A 21,269-nucleotide genomic window follows, 5' to 3' on the forward strand; every position below is an offset into this window, starting at 1 on the left:
AGAAAATGCTGGAATGCTTTTGGGTAGAATTTTTTGTTAATGACAATGTATTAGTTAACATAACCTAAAGAAGAAGATGAAAGAGTATCTATTTTTGCTGTCATAAACAAACTGGCAAAATTAAAAATCATCTGCTATACAGTATATGGAAGAAATATATTTAATAGTAAGATCAGTGAACATACGTAGAGCTATGGATTTTTTTCTCCACTAAAATTGTAATACAAATGACATTACACTCAAAGCTAGTTTACTGATTAATGGGTTATAATGTTATCTCCTAGGAAGTTTCAAATACCCTGGCATATTTTTCTGGGCAAGGTTGTAGTGCTGTTTTCTGCATAGTATGGGTGCCCATCAGGTGTACTGATTGGTGGTATTTCCCAGGCTTTAAGAGACCACAGGCAGCCTTGGAAGCCCAGTTCCATGCGGTGAATGAAACTGTGCTCAAAGCACACATACAGGAGACTTAGTCCTAGAAACATTAGATTTCTGTTCTACCTGTGCCTAGGTAAATTCCTAGAAATCAACTCCCTCCTCTTTTGCCACATCCAGAAATGTTAATACCACTTTGAGAGATGACTTAAACTGGGCACATCCGACCCCCAAAATTCTGAATATCTCAGGCATCAAAGAAGAGAATACAGTCCTCAAAACTACTCCCAATTAGGCCTTCCTGCTTTCTTCTAAGTCTAAACCCACTGCTTCCAGACCCAGCCTGAACCTTGCTAAGCTGGTGTTTATCAAATATACTCCTCCAAGGCTGGCGCTTCTTGCTTCCCAGGGTGACAGGAGTTTTACATTTTAGTGCATAGTCTACAAGTTTTTTTCTTTTCTTCGTATGCCTTTTCAGAGCCTCTCATTTATGGTTCTAAATAATATTAAAGTTCATTCCCTCCTTTTTTGGCTAGAAATCTCGCTGTGAGTGTGAGCACAACACATGTGGCGATAGCTGCGATCAGTGCTGTCCAGGATTCCATCAGAAACCTTGGAGAGCTGGGACTTTTCTGACTAAAACTGAGTGTGAAGGTATGTTCTGGGGAAGCTGACAGGGTGAGTCGTTCTCCTTTTCCAGGGACATAGGTAATGGAAGCATGTGGTGATTTTAGGTAAACTCATATTTTTGATGTACACATTTCATCCAAAACAAGAATGGTAAGTTCTTAACCCTGCTATCTTAGTTGCTCAGCTTTTCGGTTTTGTTTTGTTTTTTAATGTGGCAAATATTTACCAAATACCCATGACTTTACCGTTGTGGGAGGATATGAGAAATAGATAAACCTATACACTTAATTATCTTCAGGATGAACCTGATGCTTATAGCATGATGTTTATATAGACTAGTAAAAATGTACATAAACATTAAGCAAGACCTAGACTATGTAGAGACTAGTCTTCCAAACATGTATGTTAATATTATGGTTCTGAAACACACATTAGCTCCAGCTCCCTCCAGCTGCTCCCTTTGCAGTCCTACCCTCTACCCTCCTCTCCTCGTAAATAGCCTTTGAATACCCATCATCTAATAAAGGGAAAAAGATCAGAGGTAAGAGATTATACCCCACAGATTAGGTTTATTATCTGAAAGAAAAAGGCACTATGACTCATTAGTTATGGAGGGTGGTGTTTGGGGCAGTAACTGGAAGTGTACAGGAGTAAAAGTTGACAAAAAAGGCAAGAGATCAAATTTGGGGAAATTAATATAGTGATAATCATTAGCATAAACTATGCTATAGCAATTATTGGACCATGACCATTAGTTAGGGAGAAATTGGTTTACCACAAAATGTTTACATTCTATAATGATAAAGTAAAATTTTAAAATAAAAATAATAAAATGGCTATGCAAACATGTCAACAAATACTCATTTATACTTTAATATTATCGCTTTGAAAATAACCCATATGTCTAGTTTTGCCTGAAGGGAAATCTCTAAGACAACTGGTAGAATATAGTATAAGACATTGGAGAAACCTGTGTTTCTGGAGATTTTCTCCGGCCAAGAAAAGATCTGAAACAGACTTGTGGTAAACTGTAAAGCCAAACTGAATACAAATATTAGTATTTTAGTGATTCAACCTTAACTACATTTTTTCAGTTTAATCAGTAAATTGGCCTCCAAAACAGGCTTGGTTGACATTTTAAATTAATACCAAACCTATATAGTCATTGAATAACAAAATAATTCAACTTACATTTTCCATAAATCACAATAGATCTTTGAAATGATTGGATTATAACACATTTAAATCATAAAATAGTCCCCAACCACAAAATATACTTTCTTTTCAATTTAAGATTCTGCATATGCTATCAGTGTCTTGAGTCCATTCATTTTCTTTACTCAACTTATTTGCTTTTTGATTTGTGTCTGTGTGTGTACAGATATTTTGGATTAGAAATCTCTCATTATTACTGGGACATATCTGGAGGCATGGGCCACCACTGGATGGTCACCCACCACTGTAAGGGATCACTGGAGGCCCAGCGTTTGTTTTCTTCAACTACTCCCAGCCCTGTTCCAGCTAATCCCTCAGTTCTCCTCAGAGAGCAGACATTCATTCCTAAGAGTGACTTTAAATGAAATGTCACCCGGGGATATTTGCTTTCAAGCTTCTTCAGATTTTAATTAAGTTTCTCTTCTGTTTTTGGAATATCAACAATCACAAGTTGGAGCAGCATTTGATGGTGGAGATTTTTCCTGTTGCCTCTGACATCATGTTGCATTTTACTGCTCTTCACCTGGCTATCTCTGTTGTAGGACAAAACAAAAAAGATAGATGAACTCCATAGCAACAGAGGTAGACTAAACAGAGCAGAAGATTCCCACTTGTTACTATATACATTTTTTAAATAGTGGGGTTATGTAACAATTTTTTCATTCTGTGTAGAATAAAGGGGAGGCTATATTTCCAAATTGAAAAAAAATAAACATTTAAAAAAAACAGAAATTAAAGATGGAGATCTTAAACATCAAACCTTAGATACACATCATGTTTTTGCCAGTGTAAAGCTTATACGAAAATTTTCTTTTCCATGTTGAACAGTACTTCAAACATCTTAACATTTAGAAAAATGTTCTGTGACATGACAAATCCCTCCATAAAATTAATAATCGCCTTCTAATTCATTTGAGTTTAATTTTGATTTTCATCAATTGAGCTTATTAAGACAAGATATCTCTCAAGATCAAAGAAAATTCTTTCATTGCTAAGCCTTTACTGAAAAACAGCTTCATATCATCTGTCTTGGACATTCTGTGAAATAGTAAGTTTCTGGTGACAGAGCAGAAAAATGGCTCTTTGTGAACAGGTATTATCTATGTTGTCTGAGGCTGCAGAGTAGAGCTGGGCAGGGTGCTGTTGATCGACACAGGCAGGGCTGTAGGCAGAGGGTCCTGGCTGCACGGAGTATGAGAAGGACTGTTACTCAGGCATCAGTGTTTTTCCTTCATTAGCTCATAGTTATAAATACTTGTAGCAACACGAATTCTACATTGCGTGAGAATAAATTTGTATTACTCTATGCTTCCCTCTGCTTATACTGGCAGCAGAAATCTTGACTGTTTCTTGCAATATATTTTTACAACAGGGTTCTTGAGAATTTTTGTGTATTGTCCTAAAGATACAAAATTGCTTATAATGCCTACTGATTTATATTTATTACTACATGTTACTGACAAATAAAGTTTGAAGCTCTCCATGAATACAGCAAAAATACTATATTCTAAATAAAAAGTCAGGGAAGGTATTTGCAACAAATGTGATGAGGAGATAATATCCTTATAAGAGATCTTACATATCAATAAGAAAAAATTCAATAAATCTGTTAAAAGTGAGCAAAGCTCAAAACAGGTATTTCTCAGAAAAGAAATAACTTATGATCCTATAAAAACATCACACTCATAATTAAGGAAGTACCAATTAAAACAATGAAAATATTACTTTTAACTTATCAAAGTGCTCATTCATTCACTTAACAAATACTTGAGTGCTTACTGTGTCCAGGAACTGTATTAAAAGGGCTAAAAATACACAATGTTGGTGAGGCCCTAAGGAAACAGTTTTGTGGTTTCTACGGGGGTGAGAATTGTTTGACATAGCATTTTTAAAAGAGAATTTTTTAAGTGATTAAAATTTAAAATTTACATGCCCTTTGACTAGAAATTATACTTCCAGGAATTTAGCCTACAGATGTCCTCATATAGGTGTACAGGGCATATTATCATGATCCTTGTAACTATTATGCAATCGCTATTGCTACTGAAGCTAACATTTATCTAGCTGAGTACTTAGGCATTCTGCTAAGCATTCCCAAAACAACTATAAGAGATAAGTGCTAAAATGACACTAAGACTTGTTTTCTGCTCAAAGCCACTCAATGAGCAAATGGGAAACTTCCTAACATTAGAGCCCCCACCCCTCTCCCATCTCCTTGTCCCCCAAGTATGTGCAGTGTTATTTGTAAAGGAGAACACTGAAAACAATGTTACTGTACTAATATGTACTTTATAAATACCTCCATTCAAGTAGTTCCCTGTGTAGTCTCAGGGGATAATACGTAACGTGGAGAGAGCTCGGCAATTTACTGTTAGTGAGATGAAACAGTTCAGAACAGTATATAAATACCCCCCACCACCACTCTTCATGGAATAAATAAAAAGATTGAGCTGTATGCATACATGCATACCTATACATACACACATATACACACATTATGTATGTGGAAATCAATGTAAGGACACATAAGAAACTCAACTTCTAAAGTAGGTAGGAGACTGCATAAATATCTTTCCCTAGTTCTTATCCTAATATAAATATTACATAATTTTTAAAGCCTTATCTAGTCCTTTCTGGCGAAGGTGATTTTTTCCTTCTTTAAATTCATGTAATGTAACATGAAAAAAGACAAGGATGATGAAGAGGAAGAAAAATCAATTGAGAACTTATTTATAAGGCATTAGACTAATGATTTTACATGGATTATTTCACTCAATGCTTTTAAATACCCCTATCTGGTAAGTACTATTGACCATATCATGTTTTATATGGAAACTAAGCCTTAGTGAAATTAAGATGTTCTCAACATCACATGACTACTAAGTAGTGAAGATTACATCCAAATCTAAGACTGTTTGGTGAAAAATAGCATGATCTTAGCCACTAAGCAAACTAGCTCTCATTTTATCCTGATTACCCGGCACCTAACATGTATCTTATCTTGCTCACCAGGTAGAATGTGAAAGATTGTGGTACTCTTAAGCAGTGCACACTCTGGAGCCTGACTTCAGAGTTTAGTTTCCAAAACGGAGGAGGTTACCTTTTACAAGGTACTTCACTTCTCTGTCCCGCAGATTCCTAATATATGAAAAGAGGTTAATAATAGTACCTGATTCATAAAGATATTTTGAGGATTAAATTTAGTGCTAATAAATATAAAACACTAAAAAAAAGAGCCTGGTATATTAAAAAAATAAATAAATTTTAGTTGTTAGTAGTAAAAGAAAGGAATTATATCCTACAAGTCCTTCTTTACACATAGGATCTAACACAGAGATTCCCATATAGTAATTATTCACTACAGATTACTTGGCTGGTAATCATTCAGTGCCAGCATTCAACAATTTATTGTTTGTCATAGTAAGAAATAATAGATTGAACCATAGGAAATTACATTTTTGTAAGTCAAAATCAGTAAAATATTGGCAATTTCACATGATTCAGTTTAATTTATGTTTTACTTATTTCAAATTCCATTAAAAAGTGTGAATTTATTAATACATGCATTAAATCCAAATACTTTCTAGATATCTTTCTGTCTGCATGTATGTGTATCCTAAATGTAATGTAATTTTCCATGTATTATGGAAATTTATTATGTATAACAAGAAATTTTTGTTGTTGTTTTGTAGCTGGCTCATACAGGGATCGAACCCTGGACCTTGGTGTAATCAGCACCACATTCTAACCAACTGAGCTAATAAGCCAGCCCCAGAAAATGATTTTTAAATGTTTCTGAAACCTGAAATTAATGTTTACTAATTTATTTTCCCTAATGCAGCATGCAACTGTCATGGAAAAGCTGAAGAATGCTATTATGATGAAAATGTTGCCAGAAGAAATCTGAGTTTAAATATACATGGAAAGCACATTGGAGGGGGTGTGTGCATTAATTGTACCCAAAATACTGCTGGTATAAACTGTGAGACATGCATTGATGGATTCTTCAGACCCAAAGGGGTAAAATATGCTTTTTCTTTCATAAAGTGTTACTTTTGCTTTTTCATACAAATATGTATTATACAGAAAAATAATTTTGAAAGTCTCTCCAAAAAGTAAAACTTCAAATTTTAAAAGGTGATGGGGCATGTTTCATAATAGAAACTGATATAAATCTTTGAGGATGTGAGATAAAACATTTCTGCCATTCCAGAAAGTTCCATTATGCCTCATTCTGGTCAATTCCCTATCTCTGGGAAAACTGTTTGAGCTTTTAGAGTATAAATTAGTTTTGCCTCTTACTAAATTTGAGGAAACTGAAATCATATAATACATACTAATCTGTGTCTTCCTTCTCTTACTCAGTATAACATTGTAAGGTTTATCCATGTTGTTTGTGTATCAATAGTTCTTTAAAAAAAAAGCTGAGTGGTATTCTTGTGCATGGACATACCCAAAATTTTAATCTACTTTCCTGTTGATGGATATCTGGATCATTTTCATTGTTGATTAGCTCCTACAAACAATTTTATACATCTTTTATAATCATGTTTTTATTTACACTGTGTAAATACCTGGGAGTAGAATGCTTGTTTCATAGGATAGGTATATGCTTGACTTTATAAGAAACTGCCAACGTTTTGCCAAATTAATAATAATGTATTACATACACTTAGACCAAAAAGGTATGTAAATTCCAGCTGTTGCATATCATCTATAATATTTGACATTGACTATCTTTTTAAATTTTAGCCATCTAGTGGGTGAGAAATGGTATCTGATTATGGATTTAATTTTCATTTTAAGTGCTTATTGGCCTTCCCTTTATCTTTTCTTGTGAAGTACCTGTTCAAGATATTATGTTTTTATTCTAGAAAACTTATAATTTTAACTTTTAGGGCTATGTTTCATATCAAGTAAATGTTCATGTGTGGTGTGAAGTAATGATTGAGATTTACATGGTTAACCCATTGTTCTAGCACCATTTGTTGAAAATCAATTGACCAGGTTAAATGGGTCAATTTCAGGAACTTAGATTATATTCCGTGTATTTCTTTTTTCATCTTTGTGCTAATATCATGTTATGTTGATTGCTTTAGCTTTAGTAAGCCTAGAATTCAGATAATATAAGTGCACCACCATTATTTTTCTTTTCAAAGATTGTTTTGTCTATAGTAGTTTACATTTCCATACAATTTTATTTTATTTTATTTTTTATTGGTTATGAATATTCATGAGATATAAAGCTGTTTGTCACCCCTCATGCCCAAGATGCGAAGGCCAGATTCATACTGGCAGCATACACATTACCACAAATTGCATTTGTACCCTGTGCCCCCCAACCAATTATCCCCATCCAACTTCCCCCTCCCCTTATCTCCCTGACTCCACTTTGTAGCCCAAGGTATGTTCTCTCCTGCTGCAAGTCCAACGCACCACTGTGGTCTTTCTTTCCTTCCTTCTTTCTCTCTTAGCTCCTACTTATGAGTGAGCACATGCGGTATTTATCCCTCTGTGCTTTGCTTATTTCAGTCAACATAAGTTTTTCCAGGCTCATCCATGTTGTTGTAAATGGGAGAATTTCATTTTTTTTTATGACAGAGTAAAATTCCATGGTGTATATATACCACAGTTTCCTTACCCAGTCATCCATCAATGGACATTTAGGTTGGTTCCATATCTTGGCTATTGTAAACAGAGCTGTTTTGAACATGGGAGTGCAGGTATCCCTTAAATGTGATAATTTAGAATCAGCTTGTCACTTACAGAAAATATTAGGATTATTGCACAGAATCTATATTCAAAAATGGAGAAGGGAGTTTGTGGACATGATGGTCAATGGAAAAAAATTACAGTTTGACAGGAGAAATAAGTTCAAGAGGTCTATTGTACAACGGGGGCCTATAGTTAGTTACAATACATTGTATTCTTGAAAAATTCTATGAGGGTAAATTTTGGGTTCTCACAACAAAAATGATGACTATGTGAGGTAATGTGTATGTTAATTGGCTTGATTTAGCTGTTCCACAATGGGTATATATATTTCAAAACATCATGTTGTACATGATAAATATACACGGTTTTATTTGTCAAATAAAATTGAACAAAACATTAAAAAATATGGAGAGAGGGCCGAGCCCGTGGCGCACTCAGGAGAGTGCGGTGCTGGGATCGCAGCGACACTCCTGCCGTGGGTTTGGATCCTATATAGGAATGGCCGGTGCACTCACTGGCTGAGTACCAGGCACGAAAAAGACAAAAAAAAAAAAAAAAAAACTATGGAGAGAACTAACATCATAACAATATTGAGTCATTTAATTAATAAACACAGCATATCTCTCCATTTATTTCTATTTTCTTTAATTATTTACATCAGTATTTTCACTGTAAAGATCTTGCATGTCTTTTGTTAAATTTAATATAGTATTTTGTTTTGCATTATAAAATTTTTAAAAATTTTCTTGTTATTTACTGTCATTATTAGAAAGATTTTTGAATATTGACTTTATGTCCTATATCCATTATCAGTTTATTAATTCTAGTAGTTATAAACTACATTTTGTATAAGTGTACATATAAACAATCATATTGCATGCAAATAAATTCAGGCTTACTCCTTCCTTTACCGTCTTTATGCCAATGTTAACTAAAAATGATGAGAGATGACATTTTTACTTTGTTTTCAATCTTAATGGCAAATATATGATATTTCACTATCGAGCGTGATGGGAGTTGTGGATTTTTTTATGGATGCCTTTTATCAGATCCAGCAGGTTCCTTACTAATCCTAGGCTGCTGAGAGTTTTATAATAAAAAGGTATTGAATTTTGTCAAATGCTGTTCTGCATCTACTAAAGTGAACATAAGAATTTTCTGCTTTATTCTATTAATGTGGTCAATGTGTACTGATGGATGTTTCACATATGAAGCCAACTTTACATTTGTGGGTTAAACTCAATTTGGTTATGGTCTATTATTATATGACATATTATCATTTTCATATATTAAATGATTTGCTTTGCTCTATTTGGTTAAATATTTTTCCATCTTCTCATATGGGATATTGGTCTGTAATTTTGTTTTCTTGTAATGTCTTGGTCAGGTTTTTGTCCTGGGGTATACTGGCCTCAACAAATGAGCTGGAACATGCTTTCTTTTCCTTTGTTTTCTAAAATAATTTGTGTAAGACAGGAATTAATTCTTTTTGAAATTCTTGGTGGAATTCCTTAGTAAAACTATCTGAGACTCTAGTTTTCTTTGGGGGAAGAACTTTGTGAATATATTGAATATTTTTTATTAGATACGGGATTAAATAGGTTTTGTATTTTGCAGGGAGGGGTCAGTTCTGATACACTGTATTTTCAAGGAGTTTGTTCATTTTATTTAAATTGTCAAATTATTGGCATAAAATTGTTTAAAAATTTTTTTCCTATCTTTTTTAAATATATAGTTTCTATTCTGATATCCCCTCTTTAATTCCTAAAATTACTAGGTTTTTTTTTTTTCTCTTTTTTAGTGATAAATTATGCTAGGGATTTATCAATTTTCTTGATCTTTTCAAAAAACCTTTTGCCTTTTTATTTTCTTTTATGTTTATTGGTATCTGTGCTTATATTTATTATATTATTTCTTTAATCTACTTTGGGTATAAATTTCCTGTTCTTTTGCTACTTATCAACTTGGAAACTTAGATTATGATTTTAAACTTTTTAAATATAAATTTCATTCTAATAGGTTCTTTAGCAGCTTCCCATGAATTCAGAAATTTAAAATAACTTCTAGTTTCTCTTGTGATTTGTTCTTTGTTGTTTAATTTCCAAATATTTGGACTTTATTGACTACCACATTTTCATTGAATTCTACACTGGATGTCTTATAAAATGAAAACACCTTTTCTAAGATGTCAAACTTTAGACTTTTATTGAGGTTATTTATGTTATGGCTCAGTGCATGGTGTCTCTAGGTAAACTAATATGTGCACTTGAGAAGGTTTATCCTGAAGGTGTTAACTGCTGCTAGTGTGGATTTGTCCAATCTATGATTGTGAATTCCCACCTTTCATTTGTCAGTATTTTTTCATGTACTTTGAAGCACTGTTTTTAGGTGCATATACATTTAGAATTTTCTACATCTTTTATTTTTTTGTATCTTATAACTTGAGATTTTAACAATTATTAAGATTTCCACTTAATCATAGAGAAAACTTTTTGTCATACAATCTACTTTTTTCTCCTGTTAATATAGATATACTAGCTTTCTTATGCTTATTCTGTATGGTGTATCTTTTCTAATTTCTTTCCTTTCAACCTATTTGTACCTTCGTTTAAAAGCAGGACTCTAATAAACAGTAACATGGATGGGTGTTGCTTTTTTTATCCTGAAAATCATTGTCTTTTAAACTGTGGTTTTAGTTCATAGATTTAATGTAATTAATGATGGGATTGGATTTTGCTATTTGTTTTCTGTTTATGTCACAAATTGTTGTTCCAATTTTTCATTTTCTGTCTTTTGCATTAAACAAATATTTTTCAGTAACTTACTTCGTCTATCATCTTTTTAGATGTTTCTCTTAGTGTATTATCTTTTGAGTTCATGCTGTAGTGATTACAATATACGTTCTTGACTTATTACTATGTGCTCAGAGTAACTGCTGTAACATAATACCTCACATACAATTAAAACTCTGCAATAGTATAGTTTCATCTACACTTATCTTTTAGGCTATTGTTTTCATATATTGAACATAAATTGTAAGCCACCAATACAGTGTTGTAATTTTTGTTTGAAGTCACTGTTCTTTTAAAGATGTGAAGAAAAAAAAGTTTTACATTAACCATATATTTATCATTTCTAGTACCCTTCAGTACTGTCATACCTATTTCTCTTATGCCTGGAAAACTTCCTTTAGCATTTTTTTTGTAGTGCAGAACTAGTGGTGACAAATTCTCTCAGCTTTCTTTTATCTGAAAATATCTTTATTCTCCCCTCATTATTGAAGGATATTCTCAATGTAGGAACAGAAGTGTTTGTTTTTCAGCACTTTCAAGATGTAGTACTGTTATTTTATGGATATCATCGATTACTTATGAGAACACAGACAACATTTGTATCTTTGTTCTTTTATATGTAATGTATTTTTAATTCACTAGTTGATTTCAAGATAGTCTCTTTATCTTTGCCTTTTAGCTTTACACCATGTATTGAAAAACTTTGACCTGTAGACCAAATCTAGGCCTTGGCTTATTTTTGTACAACCTGTAAGCAAAGAATGTTTTTTTCATTTGTAAAAGTTTGTTAGAAGAAAGAAAAGAAGAAGAGGAGGAGGAGGAAGAGAAAGAGAGTCCTTATATGGCTTACAAAACCTACATTTTAATATCTGATCCTTTACAGAAAAAGTTTCCATCCTCAGAGTTAGACTATAAGGTGTCTGTGTTGGCTCTCTTTGTGCTTATCCTGCTTGGTTCACTGAGCTTCTTGGAACTAGAACTTTAGATTATATTCCATATATAGGAAATTATAAGCCATTACTTCTTTAAAAATATATTTTTGTAACCCATGCTCTCTCTTCTCCTTCTGGGCTCTAACTACATGCATTCAGGTTGCTTGATTGTGTCCTGTAGGTTACTGAAGCAATACTAATTTTATAAACTTTTTTCTTTCTTGTTCTCCAAATTGGTTAGTTTCTATTTATCTGTCATTATGTCATTAGGTTGACTACTTTTTCTCCTGCCATCTCTAAACTGATATTAAGCACATTCAGTGAACTTTTCAATTGAGGTATTTTACTTTTAAGCTTTCTGGAGTTCTTGTATTTCCTATGGTTTCTATTTCTCTGCTCAAATATGCCATGCATTCACTTACTATTTGCTTTATGTTCTTGGACACCTTTACAGTGCCTGCATTGACTGCCTTGTATACTAATTTTAATACCTCTGTAACCTCGGGATGGCTTTTATTGACTTTTTTAAAAATAAGGTCAGATCTTCTTGTTTTTTCTCATATCTAGTAATTCATAATTGATACAGGACATTTTGGAGAATTCAGTGTAGAAGCCCTGTATTCTATTATCTTCCTCTAAAGATTTTGAATTGTGTGCTCATTAGTAGTAAACTCACTGAGTGATCACCATGAAGTTGTAGAGGCTTGCTTTTACACTTTGTTAGAGCAGATTGATGAAAAGCTCAAGGTGTTTCTCAAATGTTTCTAACTTGGTTGACTTAAACTCCAATATCTGTTTACTTTATGGTGTGCAGCCCTTGAAAACTTTGTTCAGGTTATTCAGATTTCCAGCTGTTGCTTTCCATTGTATTCCTTGGAGTCTCCTAAACGAAAGTTCATGGAAAGATTTGTATTATCTTTCTATTCTATTTTTCCATGAACTTTTTGAAATACTATCATCCAATAAAGGCATCAGTTAAGCATTTGAGGAGTCTTGCTATGCGGATTTTGATCCTGTCCCTCTATAAATATGGATCTTGTCCAGTGTTTTTTTCTTTCAAGCATCAAATCTTTCCAATTTCTGACTACTCTTGGTTATTCTCCCAGGTACTCAAATATTTGATTTTTATATTTTTCCACAATTCATAATTGTTATCAGAGGATGTGTTGTTTCCATACAGGACACTTGGTTGTTATCAGAACTGGAAGCTTGATCAAGTTTTTATTGCAAGTTAAGTAATAAGTGAATCTGAACCTAGATTTTGGTGTTTTAATACAAATAAAAATATCTATGCTATACTATATATTAAAAAAATGCAAATCTTTCAAGCACTTATTATTTGGATACAAGCTCACTGTGTTTTTATAAAGATGTAGAAAGAAAAGTTTTGTGCATTGCAACTTAGTTAAACAACATCTTTTTGATGTTCTTAAAATTACTGTCTTAAAATTAGATTTTAGATTATCTACTAAATATTTAATTTATATATATATAAATTATGTATATAAACAAATATGATATATATATAATGCAATGCTAAGTTAAAGGATGAATTAGTAATCTGAATTATTATTTAATAGGATTAAAAATCAATGTAAAATAGATATGTTTGCAGAATCTCATAGGTTAGAAGGTTTCTTGATCAACAGTATGATTCAGGCAGATTTCCCCAATTACAAGTAGTGATAATAAATAGGAAGCTTTGGTTTGCTCAAGCTCATCATTGGGATCATAAATTGTGTTTCTAAGAGTCAAAATTTTATACACAAGAAACTTTTTGCAGTAAGCCCACAGAATGTTTTTTGTTTTTGTTTTTTTCATGTCTTAGTGGCTTCTATAGGTAGAAAGCCATTCTCCCAATTATACTCTCAAATTGCTTCTCATACTTCAAGCTTCATTTTAAATGTCACTTTTTCTGTGAAACATTGATTGACTTCATTGTGTTGTGTTATTACTCCTTCTTTTGCCCCATAACAGTCTTTTTCTATGTCTGTTTTATCACTTGGCACATTCTCTTTAATCAATGTCTTTCAAATCTGTTATTCCTATAAGCTTATTTAAGGCAGGGACCATGCATTACCTGTCTGTGCTGTATGAAGTCCAGTCCTTACTTCACAATGGGGGATGAATGAGTGTGTCTTAACTAAATGATGACGTTGAAACTGATGTGTGAAACCAGTTGATTGATATTCAGTCAGATATGAAAATAACTAAAGTTTTAACAATCTGATTTATACTAGCAAGCAAATTTCCATTTGTAAATTAAGTCTAGATATATACATATATGAAAGCTATATTTCATGGGGGGATTAACATGTGTATGTTAATATATGTCTTTATTTCAGCAGTATTTTCAGTATTTCCTAGGCAACTAATTTAATTTTTTTGTTCTTTTGTTATTCCATCTGGAAAATAAATGTTTTATATACAGTATATTAGAACAGTCTAAGTTTGTTTAATTAAAATAACCCAACAGTAAAAGCTACTAGTTATATTAAGTATTTAATATATGCCAGGAATCTTATGAGATGCTTTATATGTTATTCCTTTTCATTTTAACTTATGTAACATTACTGTAGTTGCTATTATTATCCTCATGTTACAAGGAAATAAACTGCACAAGCCAGTAAGTGGTCTCACTGGGATATGATCTCAAGTTTTACTAATTATGGAATCCACATTGTTTCTTCCCGGGTTATGCGGCCTCACAGAAAGTCAAATTTTTAACTTAAATATTTAATATTATCTTTTCTCAACCACCAAATATAAATTTCTATTTAATTAATGCTACCATGATCAATGTGAGAAAAGTTCTTGAAAAATAAATCTGGGGGAAACTTTTTGCATTGCTAATTTGACTCTGTTGTAATAAAAAACAAAGCAATCAGAAAAACTTTATTATGGAATATATATTAGAGTACACCAAACATACATTGTTATTTTTCTTTGTTATGATAGTGACACTGTGGTAATAAAACAGTTGTATCCTGAGATATGTAGGAATTCAAGGTTCTTTGTCTGGGATTTCTTTTAAAAAACTCAGCAAAGGATAAAAAGAGATAAAACTTATATGGCAAAATCTTGACCATTGTTGAATCTAGGTACCAAATATATGTGTTTATTATACTATCCTCTTTACTTTTGTGTATCTATTTAAAAGAATTGGATCTTAGAAATTGCAAACGTATTAAAGGTAATTTCTTATAATTTTCTCAATTTTTTTGTTACGTTATTATTAAAATTAAATTGTCCTTAAAAGTTTGCCAATTTGAAAAATATTGTTGTTTTTATTACACTTGATTCAAAGCATTTTAATATTTTTGTTAGGTATCTCCAAATTACCCAAGACCATGCCAGCCATGTCATTGTGATCCAGTCGGTTCCTTAAATGAAGTCTGTGTAAAGGATGAGAAACGTGCCCGACGAGGTGAGAGCTGTAGTAGACAGCACTGCTCTTAGGAGAGAACAACTCAAAGCCACATAGGATTATTTTCAGAACATTCTGCAGTACATTTCATTCATGTAATAAATGTTCTTAAATCTATCAGAGTTGCCTCCAGGAAGCAGTTTTATATTCATCTCAATAATTAGTTTCATGTTTAATTACAATGCTTTGAAAGCAAGAGGAGTTGAATCATTTGTTTTGATGTTTATATATATATATATATACACACACATACACACACAGAGAAAGAGAGAGAGAGAGAGAGAGTCAAACACAAATCTGTGGCGTATGTAATTTTTGTCTTGTTATTTATTAATTGTGTTGTAGTTTCTACGGATTCTAGTGTGAAATGAAAACACTCATTGAGGGGGACGTGAGCTGCAAAGGGAAGAGCAGATAGAGGAGACATGTAGGCAATAATATCGAAAGCAAGAAGTGCACATGAAGGACTAGAAAAGGCAGCAGTTGTGAGTAAACGAAGGGAAAGAGACTGACACTAATTTAAGCCAAAAACTTTCTTTGAGGAATAAGTGATGAACTCCAAACATTCAGGAATCAGATGCCAGCATAACTCGATGTAAAATGTTTGGGAGCTACTTCCAGCTACTTGCTTGCCAAATTGAAGCAGAGAATTCATAGGATGTATCTGGAACAGTTTCTTTACATCTCGAAGAGTGAGGTGGTCTCCTCTTTGGAAAGTGTAAAATTAATCACGGCTAGGATGTAGGTTTTTTCCCCTAATGACTTTAGAGGTAAAAAGACTGGCGGTGCTTCTTTGGCACAGTTTAGCCTGCCTTTTTAAAATTAAACTGTAGAATTATCAATTTGAATATTAAATCCTAAAATATTAAAAACTGATTTATTTTAATATTCAAATGGTCATTTTTCATTTTAAGCCCCCTTTCCTTTTTTTGGAAACAACTAAATCATTATTCTCACTAATGTCACTTAAGTCTCCCTCCCCTTTTTAAATGATAAGTATATTATCATTGAGAAAGTTATAAAAGAAATGAAAAAATAAAACATAAATAAAATAAAAATAGAAAAATAAATATACAATGCAGTGGTAATTCAGCAAGGATACCACTATTAACATTTTTGTATATTTTGGTCATAATGCATAGAGAAATTCTTGATATTGCTCTTTCTGATTTTACATGGGTTTCTTCCCAAATCTATTAAAAATTTCTCTGAAATCTGGTTTTAGGACCGAAATAATACATCATTATATAGTTGTGCTATAATTATTTACCTACTCAACATTAAGATTGTTTCAGATTTTTACTGTAGGCAATGCTTTGATAAAGACTTTTGTATATAAATATTTTTCGATTATAAAAATAATATGTAGCAAAATAAATTTTTAACAGGTAAGGAAGGGAATAAAATAAATAGCAATAGTGTCCTCTTCAACCTATTGATCCCCAGTCCTATTTCCAAGTTTAACCATATCAAGCATTTTCTCCTGTTCAGTTCTTTCGTGAATTACCTCCAATATCTAAGTAATATTCTTTTTATTTTTGTTGCCATTAAATATTCCCTATTGACTCTTCACCTTGAAAGGCAAAGAAATGTTTCATTCACACCTCCTCCCTCTTTTTCTTCACCATTTATACCTTTTTATTATGTATTTCTTTTACAGTATCTTTACCATATTAAATAGAAAGCTTAAATCTCTATTTCATGATCTTAAGTTTACACTCTGTCTTTGAGGTCCTACTGTGCAAGATCAGAAGAAAACCATCCCTACATTCTCCACCACTTGGCAGTGTCTGCCAATTTCATATTTATCTTTTCAAAGATTTTAACAGTTATATTCAATTCTAGGCCACTAATTAATTATTTTAATTTTAAAATTTAAATCTAATAGTCAAGATTTGTAATATTATAATTAGATACATATCATTCAATATAGACCTAAGTTGAAAAATTGGACACATACTCATAATACATTTTTACCTTCATCTGATGATCTCTTTGGGAAAGGTGTGGTCTAATGATTTGAACTTCTTAGGTTGGGTAACCAGATAGTAAGAAATGATATTCCAGTCTCTTCTTGGCATTAGCTTGATTTTTAAGGAAATACATATTTCTTCCGTGAAATTTTTTTTTTCATTGGGAGGGGGTGTAAAGTAGTTTCCCCCGATAGATTTGTAAGAGCTGTTTTTAAAAACACAATAATAGTATGTTATATTTGTTATATACAATTTCCAGATTTGCTTTGTGTCTCATTGTTGTTGACAAAGATTTGTAATACACAGAACTTAACAACATTTTATATAGGGCCGAGCCCGTGGCGCACTCGGGAGAGTGCTGCGCTGGGAGCGCGGTGACGCTCCCGCTGCGGGTTCGGATCCTATATAGCAATGGCCGGTGCACTCACTGGCTGAGTGCTGGTCACGAAAAAGACAAAAAAAAAAAAAAATTTTTTTTATATAATCAGCTATCAAATTCAGATAACCTTTTTTAGCTATCATAATGACACTATGCTGAGATTACTGTATATTTTAATTTTTTCTGTTGGATTTTTTATATGCCTTTATAATCCTAAAACTCTCATCTATCCCCAAATTAGTCAAATGTCTATATTTTCTTCATTTGTTTGATTTCATTTTATTGTACTTAATTTCATAATCTATCTGGAATTCTGCTTGCTTTTCTTCTGTTTTTCAAATTTATATTCTCTACTGTAGTGTTCATTTTGTTTTTATCTTATTTTATAATTACATGAATTAAATTTTAATTTATTTATATATTTTTTAAATAATAGAACTATATTAGGCCTGTAAGTTTACTTTTGGTTACAGTTTTCCCATGTTCGATAAACATTTCTGAGTTTCTTTCTCACTGCTATTATATTCTACTTAGAAAACTATTTAATTTGCAATTAAAGTTTTTATTTTCTCTTTAACCCAGTAATTATTAAGGAGGGATATTTACTTATTAATTTTTAGAGTTGTTGAATTTTGTGTAAAATTCTACTGTCATGTTTGATATTCAAAATTAATTCAATCCTAATTTATTAAAGCGTTTGATGTAAATCTAGAAGTTGTAATTTATGTTAGAAAATAAGCCTTAATTTCCGCTTTGATAAGTTGAACATTTTTGTAGATTAGTCAATGATGACAATGATAAGCTATGGTAAATATTTATATTTAATGTACCATACAATATATAATTCAACATTATTAGATTGTCAGATTTTATGGGTTTTTTTTTTCTTAACTCATCTGTAAATATTTAAAGTGGGCAGGTTAATGTCATCTCAGTCATTGATTTTTGAACAATTTTTCTTTGATTTCCAGTATCTTTTGTTATCTATATATTTTTGTACTTATGATTAGTGCTTATTTAAAACATAAATAAAATAACAAATCAATTTTTTATTACATCTTTATCAGTGTAAAATGAGAGCTTTTCCTATTGAATCTATTTTATTTAAATTCTAATTTGGCCCTAATTAATATTAGTGCAACTGTTTTTTTCTTTTCTATTTGCTTTCCTAATGTATACTTATGTTCTTTTATTTTTATATTTCTGGTCATTTTGTGTATTTCCTGTGCATATTCTATGCAAATGTTTTTAATAGAAACAGTTAGTCTATTTAACTCATTTATATACGTTTAGTACATATGTTTGACACTATTTCTGTCATTCTGCTTTATGCTTTCTTACCACAATGTTTCCTTGCTTTTTTCTCACCTCCTTTCTCTTTTCTGATGGACTGTATTTCTTTGATTTGCTCTTATATTTTTCCATATTTTGAAGTTCTTTAACTTGTATTCATTCATTCTACATTTTTTCTATTTTTCTAATCAACGGTATCAATAAAAAAATTGCCTTTAGTTGAAGCACCGTGGGCTCTCCCAAGCTGGGGTGATGGGGGGCCAAGGGCCTCAGCCACACACCCCCTGTCACATGCAACCAGCCCAGCAACGACCAACAAGCCACAGCAAGAAGGGCCCTGGGTTCCCGAGCTGGGGAGGTGGGGGTCGAGGGCTTTTGCCACACCTGCCTGACATCTGCACCCAGCCCAGCAATGACCAAGCCACTGCTGGAAGCCCCTGGTCTCCCCTGTGGGAATGAGGGGGGTGCCAGAGGCCTCAATCCCACCCCTCCTCCTTCCTCCTTCTTCTATCCCATTTCCTTCCCTTTTTCCCTCTCCCCCCCAACTGCTCTGCTACAACTTCGTAGAATGTAAAAATAATAATAATAATAATAATAATAATAAATTCCACACAGTATAAAAAAAAAGAATGTCTCTTGCATTTCTCTGCATTAAAAAAAGGTACATTTACATTGCTTTTATTTTTCTCTTCTATTTCTTCATTTATCCCCCAAATATTGATTCCCATGAACACCTTTAGTCTTTTCTTTTGTAATACTGCCAGCAATGTTGTCTGTAGAATTATCATTGTTAAGTTGTTGTTTTAAGTACTGTATCTTTACTCTCAAGGCTCTTTTCCACCTTGCAATAGTCTGGTGGGGCAGGATTGTTTTATGAGCCATCAGGTATGCACAGGTGACTACTTATTCTTCTCACTGTAGTGTCATTAGCCTGAGTGTTTTGGAAATTACTCCTTGATCATTGCTACAATTTTTTTTATAGCCTTAGTTTTGGTAGATGCTTTGAGATTTAAATTAGTTTTAAAGGTACTTTTTTTTTTTTTTTTTTTTGTCTTTTTCATGACCGGCACTCAGCCAGTGAGTGCACCGGCCAGTCCTATATAGGATCCGAACCCGCAGCGGGAGCGTCGCTGCGCTCCCAGCGCCGCACTCTCCCGAGTGCGCCACGGGCTCGGCCCTAAAGGTACTTTTAAAATGCTATGTTAACATAATTGCACAAGCTTCTAGTTAAATCCTATACCTTTTGGTTTTATCTTTTCCTTATTGATATATATTAGGAACCTAATTTTTGTGTCAAAATAGGTTTTTAAAGTTTACTATAATTAAAACCTTAAGAACTAAATAATTTATCTAGTTTTAAAAATGTTGACATGTGGCTTATTTTCCCTTAGGTCTGGCACCTGGATCCTGTCATTGCAAAACTGGCTTTGGAGGAGTGAGCTGTGATCGGTGTGCCAGGGGCTACATGGGCTACCCAGACTGCAAGCCCTGCAACTGCAGTGGCTTAGGGAGCACAAATGAGGACCCTTGTTTTGGACCCTGTAACTGCAAGGTACATTGTTTATTCCAGTAATGCCCCACTGTCAACAGAGAAGGTTATTTTCCTTGGCTTCTCTTATATCTGCTGGCATTAAGCAATTGTAACAAGTTCTTCTGTAAATATTCACCTATAAGTGCCTTTAAATGCCTACCAGGTTCACTACAGAAAGACATTTGTAAATCACCACCATTTATCTAAAACCCAGTAAATACACAGCGGATAAGTCCCTTTAAGAGTCTGTGTCATTTTATAACAAAAACATTTTCCTTCCATTGCCCATCTAGTCTGTCCATTTAAAAGTGTACAGCACTTAAAGTAGCAACCTTTTAAAACTATAACACACTCAAATCTACTATACCTTTGCATCTATTTCTGAAAAGAATTCTGTCAAGTGTTTCTTTAAATAATCTTCTGAAGTTTGAACCCAGATAGGTCTTAAAATACTTACCATATTTAATCTCTTCTGTTACCAAAAATGTAAGAAGGCCTAGACAATTGACTAAAGGCTCAATATTTTCTCCCACGAGTGCTTTTAGAAATGTAACTTTGTCAAACATGGTCTTCTGATAACACATCATGTTAACACCAAGGGATACATTACACCTGCAGCTAATACACTTAGGGGAAACATAAAGGCATGTACAAGTCTAAAATTATAAGACTGATTTACGTTAGCTATAGTAATTAGATCCATAATGTTCTGATCAAACAATTTATAGTTACATTAGCTGAGAAAATGAATAATTCTAGGGAAAATGTTAACATGCCATACTGATTTAACAATGGAAGTTACTTCTTTTTTCCTTTGTTTTTAATCATAGATGGAACCTTATTAAAAATCTTTTTTTCTCTTAACTCATTAGTCTTATGTAGGCAGCTATAAAATATATATGCTTATAGTTGATGTGTGTGTGTGTGTGTGTGTGTGTGTATAAACAGTAAGCCATAATATAAGTAGCAAATATTAGTTTTAATGTTAAGTGTGTATGTGTTGGGAT

At 32.7% G+C, this 21,269-nt stretch overlaps 1 protein-coding gene across 1 annotated transcript in view; it reads left to right on the forward strand.

Moving 5' to 3' along the window:
• The window catches only part of LAMA2 (laminin subunit alpha 2), a 547,521-nt gene that overhangs the window by 215,058 nt on the left and 311,194 nt on the right, over positions 1-21,269 (forward strand). The window contains exons 7-10 of the mRNA XM_063098359.1: positions 912-1,029; positions 6,062-6,240; positions 14,987-15,086; positions 20,123-20,283. Of these exons, the coding sequence (XP_062954429.1) occupies positions 912-1,029; positions 6,062-6,240; positions 14,987-15,086; positions 20,123-20,283 (558 nt within the window). The remainder of the gene's footprint in view (positions 1-911; positions 1,030-6,061; positions 6,241-14,986; positions 15,087-20,122; positions 20,284-21,269) is intronic.

The sequence above is a fragment of the Cynocephalus volans genome, chromosome 5 (genome assembly GCF_027409185.1).
Source record: "Cynocephalus volans isolate mCynVol1 chromosome 5, mCynVol1.pri, whole genome shotgun sequence".
Classification (NCBI taxonomy): domain Eukaryota; kingdom Metazoa; phylum Chordata; class Mammalia; order Dermoptera; family Cynocephalidae; genus Cynocephalus; species Cynocephalus volans.